General features: G+C 50.2%; 1 protein-coding gene across 13 annotated transcripts in view; it reads right to left on the bottom strand.

Moving 5' to 3' along the window:
• ZMYND8 (zinc finger MYND-type containing 8) overlaps positions 1-14,155 on the bottom strand; it is a gene marked incomplete at its 3' end in the record, with an annotated part of 104,859 nt that overhangs the window by 34,482 nt on the left and 56,222 nt on the right. For 10 of the 13 annotated variants that reach the window (XM_080716033.1, XM_080716034.1, XM_080716035.1 and 7 more), the window contains exons 10-11: positions 12,798-13,279; positions 4,651-4,791 (exon numbers count right to left, since the gene is read on the bottom strand). In XM_080716033.1, the coding sequence (XP_080572159.1) occupies positions 4,651-4,791; positions 12,798-13,279 (623 nt within the window). Of the gene's footprint in view, positions 1-4,650; positions 4,792-12,692; positions 13,280-14,155 lie in introns of all 13 variants that reach the window. The other 3 variants (XM_080716029.1, XM_080716031.1, XM_080716028.1) reach the window with 2 other exon arrangements.

Below are 14,155 nucleotides of genomic sequence, written 5' to 3'. Positions count from 1 at the left end.
CCCTGGACTCCACCTCCAGTTCTGGGAGGGGACGAGAGAACGTTGCTAGGCTGCTGCGAGGCTCGCGATGTTGCTAAGAACGGCCTGCGGCCTTCTTCTTCTATACTCAGCTCCCAAGTGTGCGGATTACAAGCCTGCGCAACAATGCCTGATTTCTTATGTTTTGTTTTATTTTGGGGGTGGGAGGGGGGAGCTGAAGGTTGAGCTTAGGGGCATTCTACCTCTTAGCTACATCTGCAGCCCTATTTTATTTTTATTAAAACAGGGTCTTGCTAGGTTGATGAGAGTCTCCCGACTTACCAAAGTTATCCTCAAGCTTGCAATCCTCCTGTCTCAGCCTTCCAAGTACTGGGATTAGAGGTGTGCGCCGTCAGAGCCATGTGGTTTTGTGTGTGTGTATTTCTTTTTTTATCAACTGGGGACTGAACCTCAGGCATTCTACACTCCCAGCCTGATTTTATTTCTTATTTGGAAACAGGGTCTCGCCAGGTTTATGAGAGTCACTAGGCTGAGGCTGCCTTCCAACCTGCGGCCCTCTGTCTCAGCCTCTGGGTACTGGGGTTGCAGACATGTGCCACCATGCCCAACTCCATGTACTTTTAAATGAAACCCCGCCTCATTAGATAAGAAGCTCACCATCAACCCTGGCACTTGGCATCAGTGCTGTCTGTTCACAACTGTCCCATGACAAACACAAGCGCACCCGGAGCCTTGGCTCGGGCCCTAGGCGCTACCTAGAGACCCAGTCGGCACTCCTCTGCACTTCTCTGTGTGTGTACAGGGTACTGGGGATGGAGCCCAGGGATGTTCCACCTCTGTGCTGCATCCCTAGTCCTCTTTTATTTTTGGACACAGGATCTCACTAAGTTGTAGAAGACCTCCCTAAATTGATGAGGCTGGCCTTGAACCTGCCAGCCTCCTGTCTAAGCCTCCCAGGTGAGCGCCCCCGCGCCCGGCTCACTTTCTGACTTTGGTACCACCCTGGAGAGTTCCCCCATCGGTCCCAGCAGACCCTCTTCCCCTTGGGGAGCAGGAAGCCCTGCCCTTGAAATCCCCGTGTCCCAGCTGACAAGGATGAGACGTGAGCCCAAGGACAGAAGAGCGTCCAGGGCAGACAAACGGCCTCAGTGTCCCTGAGGTCCCCGCACTACCACATGCGTCCCCGAGCCACAGGACACACGACAGCAGAACCCTCCAGCCCCCCTGCATCAAGCCACACCAAAAAGACGCACGGTGTCACGAGGAAGCCCGGCGGCCGCCGGTTTGGGAGAGAACTATTCTTGCCATCCGTGGCTGGCAGCGAGGAAATGTCACAGGACGCCTCTGCACAGCGTGTCTGCTCAGGGGATGGAGTGGGAGGGGCGTTAGAAAGGGAATCACGATTTGGGGAACGACAAACGTTCCCCAGGCTCCAAGCGCAGCCCCCTCTGGTTCAAGTGAGGCACCGAGCAGTCACTGGAACCGGGGCCTGATGTCCTGCTGAAGAACAGGTGACGGGGTGGGGCAGGCACGGGTGCCAGGGGGCCTCTGGCTGGGCGCCACCATGGCTGCCGCAGGCTCCGTGACCCAGGCGCCCCGAACTCCTCCCCGGGCCTCTATGGCTCCGTCTGGGGGAGCCCTGCAGACACGATGGTCGGGGAGGCCCCTGGACTCACGCGCTGAAGTCATTCTGCACTGCCTGCCACCCTGCCTGCCTCCTCGAGACCTGTCCTTGAGGTCTTCAGGGCGACATGCTTTCCTGGTGTCGCTGCCTCCTCACCCTGCACTCCTTCCTGGCTGCCTCTTCCTGATCCTTCTGGGTGCTCAGTCCGGCTATTCTCAGCCCAGCCACAACCTCGGCAGCCATGGGGGTGGACCACTCTGCCCAGGGACCTGTGCTCCAAGGACCTTTGGCAGCAACTCCGGCCTCCACCACTAGGTGGCAGCAGCACCTACGTCTACCCAAAGCCCTGGCGGCTGCGCTGCCCAACCCACTTGCAGACCAACATCCTAACTACAGCTCCAGCAACCTGGCCACGGGTACCCTGATTTTTGGGGGGGAGTAGAGGGTACTGGGGATTGAACCCAGAGGCACTGTACCTCCAAGCCATACCCCCAGCCTGATTTTGTTTCTTATGTGGAAATAGGGTCTCACTAGGTTGCTAAGAGCCTCACTAAATTGCTGAGCATGGCTTTGAACCTGCAATCTTCCTGTCTCAGCCTCCCAAGTACTGGGATCACAAGATGAGCCACCATGCCTGGCTTGAACTCTGATTCCTGCTTCTGGATACCCTCTCACCTAGGAATCTTAGCAGGCTGACATCTATCTTGAACTCCTGACTCTGTGTGTGTGTGTGTGTGTGTGTGTGTGTGTGTGTGTGTGTGTGTGTGTGTGTGTGTGTGTGTATTGAACCCAGGCATTCTACCACTGAGCTACACTCCCAACAGTATTTTATGTTATTTTTTTATTTTGAAACGTGGCCTCACTAAGTTACTGAGGCTGTCCTCGAACCTGTGATCCTCCTGTTTCAGTTTCCCGAGTCCTAGGGATCTAGGCGTGCACCACCACGCCTGGATTCTGCCACACACAAATCTCGCACAATCCCTGGCACACTAGAAACTCCACGTTGTAGGGCCGTCCAATATAGTTCAGGAGACCCAGCAGCCCTGCCAATGGCACCCCACACCTCCAGACACAGCAACCCCAAATTTCCCTAAGCACTGCCAGGTGTGGGGTAGGGACAGAACTGCCCCAGATGACAATGGCTGACAGATTAGCCTCAGCTCGGCACGCGCAGATGTGGAGGGGTCCTTCTGACAGGTGATGCCTCCTACAGTCCCTCCCCCCACGGCTGCACGCCCTCAGGGTTCTCCAACTTCCTCTGCCCAGCTCTGGCCGAGCTCACTGGCATGAAGCCACGTCAGCCTCCTTGCTACCTCTGGGACACATGAAGCTGACCTTTAAAATATCTTCTAGAATGTTCCTTCTAGAATGTTCTTTCCCCCCGTGATTGGCATGGATGGTTTTTGTTGTCCTGCAACCCTCAGGTCAACAAATCCTCCTTCTCTCCTCCACCTAAGTGCGCTGACATCTACATCCCTATGGTGTCCACCTCTCATGCTATCCACAGTCTCAGGCATACACCATACTACAGAATAGCTTGCTTCTTTTTTTTCCATTTTTCTTGGTTGGTTGGTTGGTTGGTTGGTAGGTAGGTTGGTTGGTTGGTTGGTAGGTAGGTAGGTAGGTAGGTAAGTACTGGGGATTGAAAACAAGGGCATTCTACCTCCAAGCTATACCCCAGCCCCATTTTATTCATTGAGACGGGATCTCGTGAAGTTGTGGACTGAGGCTGGCCACGAACCTGTGATCCTCCCGTCAGCTTCCCAAGCACTAGGTTTACCAGCGTGCGCCGCGCGGGGGGCGGCCTTGGCTCTTTACCTTGATGACTGCCGCCCCTCCCTGGCACGCCAGCTCTCTAGGAGAGGCCTGCTCACCGGTCTACCAGCCATCCTGCCATGCTAGGACACACAACACATGCTCACTAAAAACCACAAGTCAGGACAGAATCCCCCCAAATTAAAGAAAAGAACTTCAAACCTCACCGCTTAGCATTTCTAGAGCCAGTCTTTAACACTTTGGCTTAACAAACTATTTTTAAAATAGCCAACTGAGCCGGGCGTGCTGGCGCCTGCCAGTAATCTCATTACTTGGGAGGCTGAGACAGGAGGAGCGCAGGTTTTAGGAAAGCCTAGGCCACTTAGGACGCTGTTTAAAAGTTAAAAAATGGGGTGGATTCATTCGGATCACCCCCCATGGCACTCCTGAGTGGCACGGGGCTGTAACTGCTTTCTGTATTTCTATCTTTTTAATAAACTCATTTCAATCTTAAAACAAAAAAAAGCCGGGCGTGGTGCGCACGCTTGTCATCCCCGCGCTTGGGAGGCTGAGACGGGAGGACCGCGCAGGTTCGAAGCCAGCGGCTAGCTTAAGAGACCCTGTTTCCAAATAAAAAATATAAAATAGGTCTGGGAGTGTAGCCCGGAGGTAGAAGGCCCCTGGGTTCCATCCCCAGTACAGCAAAAAGAAATAAGAAAGAAAGAAAAAGAAACAAGAACTTTGCACACTTGTAACCCCAGCCACTGAGGAGGCTCAGGCATGAGCGCCTCGCAGAAACCTCTCAGACATGGCTCAGCAGCAAGGGCACCCAGCAGGCGCAAGGCCCTGAGTTCGAGCCTCAGCGTTGCAAAAACAAAAACAAACAAACAAACAAAAAACCTTTGTATGCCAACACGCCCCAGGAAATCCCCAACCTGTGTCCCCTCCTTTGTCTTCTACTGACTGACTGACTGATGGTACTGGGGATTGAACCCAAAGGCCTTCTACCTTGGAGCTATACTCTTTTTATTTTTGCTTTGAAACACAGTCTCGCTAGGGAGCTGAGAGTCTCACTACACATTGCTGAGGCTGTCCTCAAACCTGGGATCCTCCATCTCAGCCTCCTGAGAACTGGGATTACAAATGTGTACCACCACACCCGGCTGATCTCCTCTTAAAATTTCTGCAGAGGAAGAAGTCCAAGGTCTAAGAACCGCGCAGAAAAAAGGACGCCACAACTTGCCCAAACCACCAGCGCTGCCACAGAAAGACACTCCCCAATGCCAACTGACCCAGGTTGAGGTTCAAGATGCTTCCGGTGGTGGGCGTCTTGTCGGTTTTCGTCATGATCGGGGCAGACGCTTGGGGAGAGAAAGGTTTCGGGCTGCCAGACAGGCTTCCTGCTTGTCCCGTCTTGGTGGAAGTTGGTGAGGCTGAAAAAGAACGTCACTGTTAGAAGACAGATTCACAAACACGTCAAACTCATAAGTGTGGGACGGGGAGCACAGAAAAAACATCAAATGTATTTCTTTTGTTTTTGTTTTTTTCTTTTTTTCTTTTGGTACTGGGGATGGAACTCAGGGGCATTCTACCTCAGAGCTACGCCGCCAGCCCTATATTTTTATTCCTTATTTTGAAACAGGGTCTCACTGAGTTGCAGAGGGCCTCACTAAGTAGCTGAGGCTGTCCTCGAACCTCGATCCTCCTCCTGTCTCGGACTCCCAATTGCTGGGATGACGAGCGTGCACCACCACGCCTGGCTCAAAACGCACTTCTTTTCAGCCACGGTACCGCAGCAGAGAAGATGCACAGGGCAGGTTGGTCACTATTTTCCACAGAGGGCGTTCACCTAAGTTAAGCCATCGGAACCACACGGAAGACGTTCTCCCCGGGTACTTTATTAAACACGAAGCTCTCAGACAAATCGGCTAGGCTGCCACTGCGATCAGTCTGGTCCTTTCAGGGACGTAAATCTCAAAACAAACAGCGACTGAACCACCCCCAGGCCGGCCAGGTTCGGCGAGGAAGCTAGACTTGCGGGTGCCGGATGCCCGGTAGGTCGTCTGTTTCTGGGAAGACAGGGCCCTCGCACAGGACTGCACCTGCTGATGACAGCTCGGCCCCCTGCGGAGATCTCAGCTCTGGGGACAAAGGTGCTTAGGCTGTGCGAGGCCAAACTCAGCAACAGATGGAGAGAGGAAAACATCAGTGAATGACCCCACGCTGGGCCTGGTACTGCACACGCTTGGAATCGCAGTACTCGGGAGGCTGAGACCAAAGGATCGCAGGTTTGTGGCCGGCCTCAGCTACTTAGTGAGGCCCTCCGCAACTTAGTGAGATCCTGTTTCAAAATAAAGAATAAAAAAATAGGGCAGGGTGTAAAGCTCAGAGGAAGAATGCCCCTGGGTTCAATCTCTAGTACCGTTTAAAAAAAAAAAAAGTAAATTAGCCTCTTTCTATGTTTGGAATTTCTGTAAGATGACAGAAAATGGTCCTGATGCTGACACTTTTAGATATTCCCTAAGCCTTCCTGCAACCTTCTCCTCTCTTGGTATCATTTCACTGAGAGAGGACAGAAACCAAAGTTTTGATATTAATAAAAGAAGCATTCAGCGGGGCACTGCGGCACGCACCTGTAATCCCAGTATTTGAGAGGCTAAGACAGGAAGATCACGGTGGAGGCCAGCCTCAGCCTACTTTAAAATAAACAAAAAACAGGGCTAGGAATATAGCTCAGAGGTACAACACCCCTGGGTTCACTCCCTAGTAACACACACACACACACACACATACACACACACACACACACACACAGAATTCAGAAGGGCCAACTAAGGCAGGCATGGTGACACGCTTATAATCCCAGAACTTGGGAGGCTGAGACGGGAGAATCGCAGGTTCACAACCAGCCCCAGCTACTTAGAGAGGGCCTCCGCAACTTAGTGACACCCTGCTTCAAAATAGAGAATAAAAAATAGGACTGGGGGGGATGTAGCTCAGAGGCAGAATACCCCTGGATTCAATCCCCAGTGCAGCAAAAATAAAATAAAAATGAAAAATAGGACTGGGGTATAGCTCGGAGGCAGAATGCCCCTGGGGTTCAATCTCTGGCACCACCAAAAAAAAAAAAAAGATATGATCTATACACACAGCAGAGTTCTACTCAGCCATAAAGAAGAATGAAATTACATCATCTGTGAAAAAAATGGCTGTAACGCAGCAGAAAAATGCAGGAGACCGAGGGGGAGGGGAAGAGGAGGAGGGGGGCGGGGATGGCAAAGACAAGACCGCTCACTCAGGTGCATATGCCAATGACCAGGGACACACAGTCCCAGTGCAGCAATAAAAGATTAACAGAGTAAGTTTAAGCCCGGCGTGGCGGGACACGCCTGCATCCCCGGTACACCGGAGGCTGAGGCAGAAGGACAGCACAGCAGTGTAGCAAAAGCATCAGCCACCTAGCGAGACCCTGCTCAAAACAAAACAACAAAGAGGGCCGGGGTGTAGCTCGGAGGCGGAATGCCCCTGGGTTCCATTCCTAGCACCGAAATACAAGAAGTTTAATTTCTACTTGGGAAACGAAGTCATGAAGAAGGAAAGAAACCCAACTGGAACTAAAGGATGCGCCAGGCATGGCCGGCCCGCCTCGGATGAGCAAGGGTGCAGGCAGAGGGCAGCTGATGCAGAGGGAAGGAATGGAGTCGGCTTTTCGGTTTGTTTGCTGTGGGTGAAGATCAAGCCCGAGGCCTTGCGCCGCCAGGCAGGCCTTCTAACAAGGGGCGACAGCCTCAGCCCACACCCAAGGCTCGGGGCTGCCTCTCAGAGGGGAATTCTGGGTATATACTATTTACTTATTTATTTATCCATTGACTTAGTCGGGGAGGGAACTGGGAATTGAACCCAGGGGTCTTCTACCTAAGAGCTACACCCCCAGCCCTATTTTATTTCTTTTTTGGAAACAAGAGTCTCACTAGGCTGCTGAGAGGCTTGCTAAATTCCGGAGGCTGGCTCCAAACCTGCGATCCTCCTTTCTCAGCCTCCCAAGTATTGGGGTTATAGACATCTGCCACTACACCCAGCTCATCTTTTTGTTTTGAAATAGGGACTTGGTAGTTTGCCCAGCGTCTCAGCAAGTTCTGAGGCTGTTCTTGAACCTGCGACCCTCCTGACTCAGCCTCCCAAGTTCTGGGATTACAGGTGCATGCCTCCATCCTGGCTTATTATTTATTACGTGATATTAGATTTTGAAAGGAATATTTTATACTCAGGAAAGAGAAACAAAATTAAATGCAAAGTAAGGAACTTCAAAGGTGAATTATGTATTGTGTGTGTGTGTGTGTGTGTGTGTGTGTGTGTGTGTGTGTTACTGAGGGTGGAACCCAGGGACTTTTCTACCTCCAGGCTATACTCCCAGACCTATTTTATACTTTATTTGGAAAACAAGGTCTCACTAAGTTGTTGAGAGCCTAAGTAGCTGAGGCTGACTTGAACCTGTGCAATCCTCCTGTCTGGGCCTCCCAAGCACTGGGATTACAAGCTTATACCACCACGCCCGGCTCAAAGGTGAATTTTAAGCAATCAGAATCATCTCCCAGCTCTGAAGTTCAAAAGCATTACACACACACACACACACACACACACACACACACACACACTTTAATGTTGGTGGTGGTGTCTGTGTGTGTGCATGCACGCGTGCAAGTGTGCTTGGGACTGAGCCCAGGGGGTGTTCTATCTTTGGGCTATACCCCAGGCCATTTTACTTTCTCTTCTGCCATGGTCCCGCCAAGTTGCCGAGTGTCTTGCAGAAGTGCGGAGGCTGGCCAGGCATGGTGGTGCGCGCTTGTAATCTCAGTACTTGGGAAGCTGAGACAAGAGGATCGCAGGTTCAAAGGCAGCCTCAGCAGTGTAGGGAGGCTCTCAGAAACCTAGTGAGAACCTGTTTCCAAATGAAGAAATAAAATCAGGCTGAGCATAGCTTAAAGGAAGAATGCCCTGTACCCCCAAAAAAATGTGCTTAGGCTGGCTCTAATCTGTGATCCTCCTGTCTCGGCTTCCCAAGTACTAGGATTACAGGTGTGCACCGCCACACCTAAGTAACGCATGACCTATTAAACCTATGTTCTTAATAGGGAGGAGAGGAGGCAACTGTCCCTCAGAGAGCATCTAGCAATGTCCAGGACATGTCTGTCTGTCCCACTGATGTGTGGGTCCAAGACTCTCCCTCCATTTAAAGGGCAGAGGCCTGGGACCCTGCTCGACCTCACTCAGCCCCAACGCCAGCAGTGCTGGGTTGAGAAACACGGCTCTAAATCACTCTAGACATTTGCGAAAGCACAAAGACATTTGGAAAGGTTCCTTTCAATTAAACTTTGAAACGGATGCCAATCCTTTTATAAAGCCATAAATCTTACCCCAAGGAAGAACTAATTGCCTTTGAAGTCACAAATAATTTAATCAGATTTTTACACTTTGGTGTACGATTCACGAGTGTGGGCTAAAACGCATCATTTATAATCTACATTTACAAAATCCTGGCCAATGCTGAGCGCTATTCTGACAACATGAAACATGAGTCCTGGAAGAGAATTAGAAAAGAGGGCCCTGCTCTCCCACGCACCCAGCACGCGGGGCGGGGCGGGGGCACGTAGTGATTCATGCTGAATTTGCTTAACTTAGAAAACCTTGAAAACAACCTACACGCTCAAAGGGCTGCGCTGTGCACAGGCCCTGGTAGTGCTGTGTCCAGGTGAACTGCCAGCATGGCGTCACCAGATGGTCCAAGGGGGCTAAGAGACGATGGGGGAAGTGCTGTCTAGAAGGGTTATTTACAAACACGGACGTGTATTCAGAAGACAAGGTTAAAGGACCAGGCCAGCCAGGAGCATGGCTCACACCTGCAATTCCAGCACTTGGAAGGCTGAGACAGGAGGATCGCAGGTTTGACGTCAGCCTCTACAAGCAGTGAGTCTCTTGTCAACCTAGCAAGACCCTGTCTCAAAATAAAAATTTTAGTCGAGTGTGGTGGCGCACACTTGTAATCCCAACATTTGGGAGGCTGAGACCGGGAGATCGCAGTTCCCGGCCAGCCTCAGCTACTTACTGAGGCCCTTCGCAATTCAGTAAGACCTGTTTCAAAAATAAAAAGACAAAAAAACTAGGGCTGGAGGTGTACAACCCCCCTGGGTTCCATCCCCAGTACTGCAAAAATAAATAAATAAATAAATAAATAAATAAATAAATAAATAAATATTTTAAAACTAGGGCTCGGGGTGTGATGTGAAAGTAGAATGGCCCTGCGTTCAATCCCTAGTAACACACACATATATGCACACTAACCCGTGTGCGCACACACACACGTGTGCCAACCAAAGTGACTTGTGCCCATAGTCACAGCTACGTAGGAGGCTGAGGCAGGAGAACTTGAGCCCAGGAGTCCAGGGCCAGCCTAGGCAACAGAGCAAGAATTCCATTTTAAAAAGAAAAAGGCGGTGGTGCACACCTGTAATCCCAGTACTTGGGAGGCTTAGATATAAGGATTGTAGGTTCAAGGACATCTTCGGCAACTAGTGAGACTCCCAGCTACCTAACGAGATCGGTTTCAACATTATATATATATATATATATATATATATATATATATATATATATATATATATATATATATCAGGAGTGCTGGCACACACGTGTAATCCCAGTACTTGGGAGGTTAAGATAGGAGGACCTCAGGTTTGCAGCCAGCCTCAGCTACTTAGTGAGACCCTGTTTCGAAATAAAGAATAAAAATAGGGCTGAAGGTGTAACTCAGAGGTAGAATTCCTCTGAGTTCAATACCCCAAAACAACCACCACCAGCACCACCACCACAACAAAAAAAACCCACATAGGAAAGGCCCTGAACCTATAGCTAAGAGCCGACTATGAGAGGTGAGCCTTACTGACTTTAGTTTTGGTAATGAGCAAATATTGTAAGACCAAAAAATTTTCGATTTCAAAAAGAGAGTACTTGAAAATGTTTTCCTTTCCCCCTGACTGGTATCTGCGGTGGAGATTTAATTAAAAAATAAAACAAAAAATCCCAAGGTCCATTAGCTCAGAGGGTTGTGAAACAGGCCCGGCGCTTGAATGCCTTCCCTTAGAATCCTGAAAGCCAGTACCAGTACTGGTGAAGCAGCAGTTCTGGCCTGGAGGGAGATGTAAAGGTGAAACCAGAAGGATCCCCGAGAACGGGAAACGCCTTGGCCGTCAAGACGCGGGGCTCGCGGAGAGCAGGTCGGGTTCTGAGGACGACAGACACCTCACTCAGGCCCCAAGGTCCCCGACAGAGGGGCTTCTACGCTCACACCAGCTTCTGTCGTGTGTGTGTGTGTGTGTGTGTGTGTGTGTGTGTGTGTGTGTGTGTGCGATACAGGATATTCTACCTCCGAGCTACACTCCCAGCCCTTTTTATTTTTTATATCTAAGATCTCCCTAGATTACTGAGACTCACTTGGGAGGCTGACTAGATCCCCAGTACTGGGATGCCAGGCCCGCGCCGCCACACCTGGCTTAGAAACTTTTATTCCATTTGTACTTTTATGCTGCTGCTCGCCAACGTTTCACTGAGAACCACGTATGTGTTTTTTCCATCCTACGACAGGAGTCTGGATACACCACAGCCTTGTGCCACCATCTTATCCCTGACGTAGAGACAGTCTAATGTATTTAACTTCTCCTCCACGAGATGCTATTTTCGTTGTGAACAGCAGAGGGCAGTACGCCACAGTGCAAAGAAACAGACCGGCAGGCAGGATCAAGCCCTGGATGGGCCTCTGAAAACCGGAAGACTCAGAGATTCCTCTCTCTTGTCTATCATGGTGGCTCACAAGCTTCAGGCCCCAGGCCAAAAGTGGCCTACCACCAATTCCTATATGGCAAGCTAGCTAAGGCTCTTTAATATTTTTAATTGGGGGGGTGTCAAAAGAATTAATCATTTATAAAACATGTATCTTATATGAAATTCAAATTCCACTGTCGAGCACCAAAGTTTTATTGGAACTCTGCCCACCCATTGCCTCGAGCTAAAGCAAACATCTTTAAAACCTAAAATACAGCAAGTCCTGGTGGCATACATCTATAATCCCAGTACCTGGAAGGCTGAGGCAGGAGGAGCGCATGTATGACGCCAGCCTCAGTCGCCTTGGCAAGGCTCTCGGCGACTTAGCGAGACCCTGTTTCCAAATAAAAAATAAACTGGTGGTCTGGAGGGGTGTAATGTGGAGGTAGGACTGCTGGAGTTCAACCCCCAGTACCAAAATAAAAAGACCTAAAACATAAAACATTTATTTACTATTTGGCCCTAATGTAGGAAAAGGGATCCAAGCCACTAGTGAACCACCCAAGAGGCGGAGGAACCAACCCTCGCAGGGTGTGGCGGCCACTCCTGGGATCCCAGTACTCCTAGACTGGGAAGGAAGGATTGAAGGTTCAAGGACAGATTCTCCAAAATCTAAATAACAAAGCCAGGCGTGGAGGCGCAGCCTTGTAATCCCAGCATTCCAGATGCTGAGAAAAGAGGATCACAGTCCCCAGACAGCCTCAGATACTTAGTGAGGCCCCTTTGCAACTCAGTGAGACCCTGTTTCAAAATAAAAGAATAAAAAATAGGGCAGGGGGTGTAGTTTGGAAGTCAAATGCCCCTAGGTTCCATCCCCAGACCTGCAAAAAAAAAAAAGGGCAGGGGGTGTAGCTCAGAGGAAGAATACCCCTGGGATATATCACCAGTACCAGAAAAAAATAATAATAATAATTAATAATAACAATAGGGATGGGGTGTAGCTGAACACCAAAGGAATTGTGTCCATCTCTACCCACTTCAAGGAATGTCTTTTTCTAGAGGGCCTCTGGAACACTTTTCCCACTTCTCTGTTCCTAACAGCAAGAATCCCATTTAGTTCCTCATTTAAACCTTTCTCCACAGGGTGTGGGGGCTCAGTTTATAATCTCAGTACTTGGGAGGCTCAGACAGGAGGATCTCAGGTTCACGGCTGCCCTCAGCTACTTAGAGAGGCCATTTCAAAATAAAGAATTAAAAAAAAAAAAAACAGGACTAGGGGTGTAGCTCCTAGAATGAACACCCCGGGGGGTCCAATCCTCAGTACTGCAAAAAAAATAAAAAATAAAAAAGTAAAATTTAGCCGGGCATGGTGGCTCGCGTTTATAATCCCAGGGTTTGGGAGGCTGAGACAGGAGGATTGCACAGGTTCAAAGCCAGCCTCAGCTACTGAGTGAGGCTCTCAGCAACTTAGTGAGACCCTGTTTCCTAATAAAATATAAAATGGGTCTGGGAGTATAGCCCGGTGGTAGGAAAGCCCCTGGGTTCCACCCCCAGCACCACCAAAAAAAAAAGAAAAATTCCTCCGCGCCCTCATGGCTGCCTGCCCGTCCCACCCCGGGCTGACCTGTGCTCTTGTCAAGGAAGTCCATGGACTCCTCGCTCGCGCTGAAGTGGCTGGACGTGGCTTTCTTCTCGGGGTCTGGCTCCACGTCGGAGCCCGTGTGCACGGAGGAGTTGGTGCTCATGGGAGACCGGGGCATGTCCGACAAGGAGATCCTGCGTCCCGGGCCCCCGCTCAGCATGGGCTTGCTGATCAGGATCTTGGGCGACGCAGTCATGTCAAAATTGAGCTTGACCTTTTCCTGCTTGTCGGTCTTGGCAGTGCCGGCGCTGGGGTTGCTGGGATCGAGCAGCATTTGGTATTGGCTGTTGGGGGTGTAGGGCGTCCTGAACGGAGAGTAGTTGAAAACCCCAAACTTCCTGCGGATATTCTCCACGTACACCTCCATCTCCTGCATGGCGCTGTTGAAGATGCTTTTAGTCTTTTTCACGGAAAAGGGGATCTCTTTAGACATGAGGTAGCAATTATTTATTGGAACCCAGGCCCTAGAAAAAAGAAGCAGCATCAAGTCAAACTCAGTCATTCCCAAGATGGTTTGTTTTTCCCTTAATGGAAAACAAATTCTCCTAGCATGTCTGCCAAGATTCTTAAATACGGATTCTCTTCTTAAATGCAGGACTTGCTTTCAGTAGTTAATTAATGATCCACTTAATAGTTATGTCTTGAGACAGGTGTGGTGGTGCACAGCTAAAAAAACCTGCTACTTGGGAGGCTGAGACAGGAGGATCACGGGCTCAAAACCAGCCTCAGCACCAAAGTGAGACTCTCGGCAACCTGGCAAGACCCTGTTTCAAAACAAAAAATAAAAGGGCTGGGGGCGTAGCTCAGAGGTAGAATACTTCAGATTCGTCCCCTGTACCTCACGTCCCCTGTATCTCATGAAACAAAACAAAACAGGGTGTGGTGGCACACACCTGTAAGCCCAGTACTTGGGAGGCTGACACAGGAGGATCCCAGGTTCAAGGGCAGTCTCAGCAAGTGAGGAGACTCATCAACCTGAGACCCTATTTCTGATAAGTTGGGTCCCTCCCCCCACGTGATCTCGCAGTTGAGCTGCTGGCAGGTCTGAGAGTCCAGGGCTCAAAAAGAGAGTAAAAAAAAAAAGAGAACAGAAAACAAAACTTCTCCCCCAAAACCCAAAACTCTTCCCAGGTCTCGGCACCAATGAATAGTTGAAAATAGAGTTAGGGGGTTTAGGAGGGAGGTAAAAACACCAACCGGGTTATCAGAGACCGCTGTTTTATTCGGCCCCAACCCTAGTACCCTCCGGAGAGTCAGCCGGCCAGAGGAAAGGGACCCGTGGGCCACGCGTCTGGAGAGTTGCACACAGTCCTGATGGGCCGCTGAGTCACGTGGCGGAT

Source organism: Muscardinus avellanarius (genome assembly GCF_963383645.1).
Source record: "Muscardinus avellanarius genome assembly, chromosome: 19".
Taxonomy (NCBI): domain Eukaryota; kingdom Metazoa; phylum Chordata; class Mammalia; order Rodentia; family Gliridae; genus Muscardinus; species Muscardinus avellanarius.
Note: the sequence above shows the minus strand (reverse complement) of the source record. Positions and strands in the feature narration are given on the sequence as shown.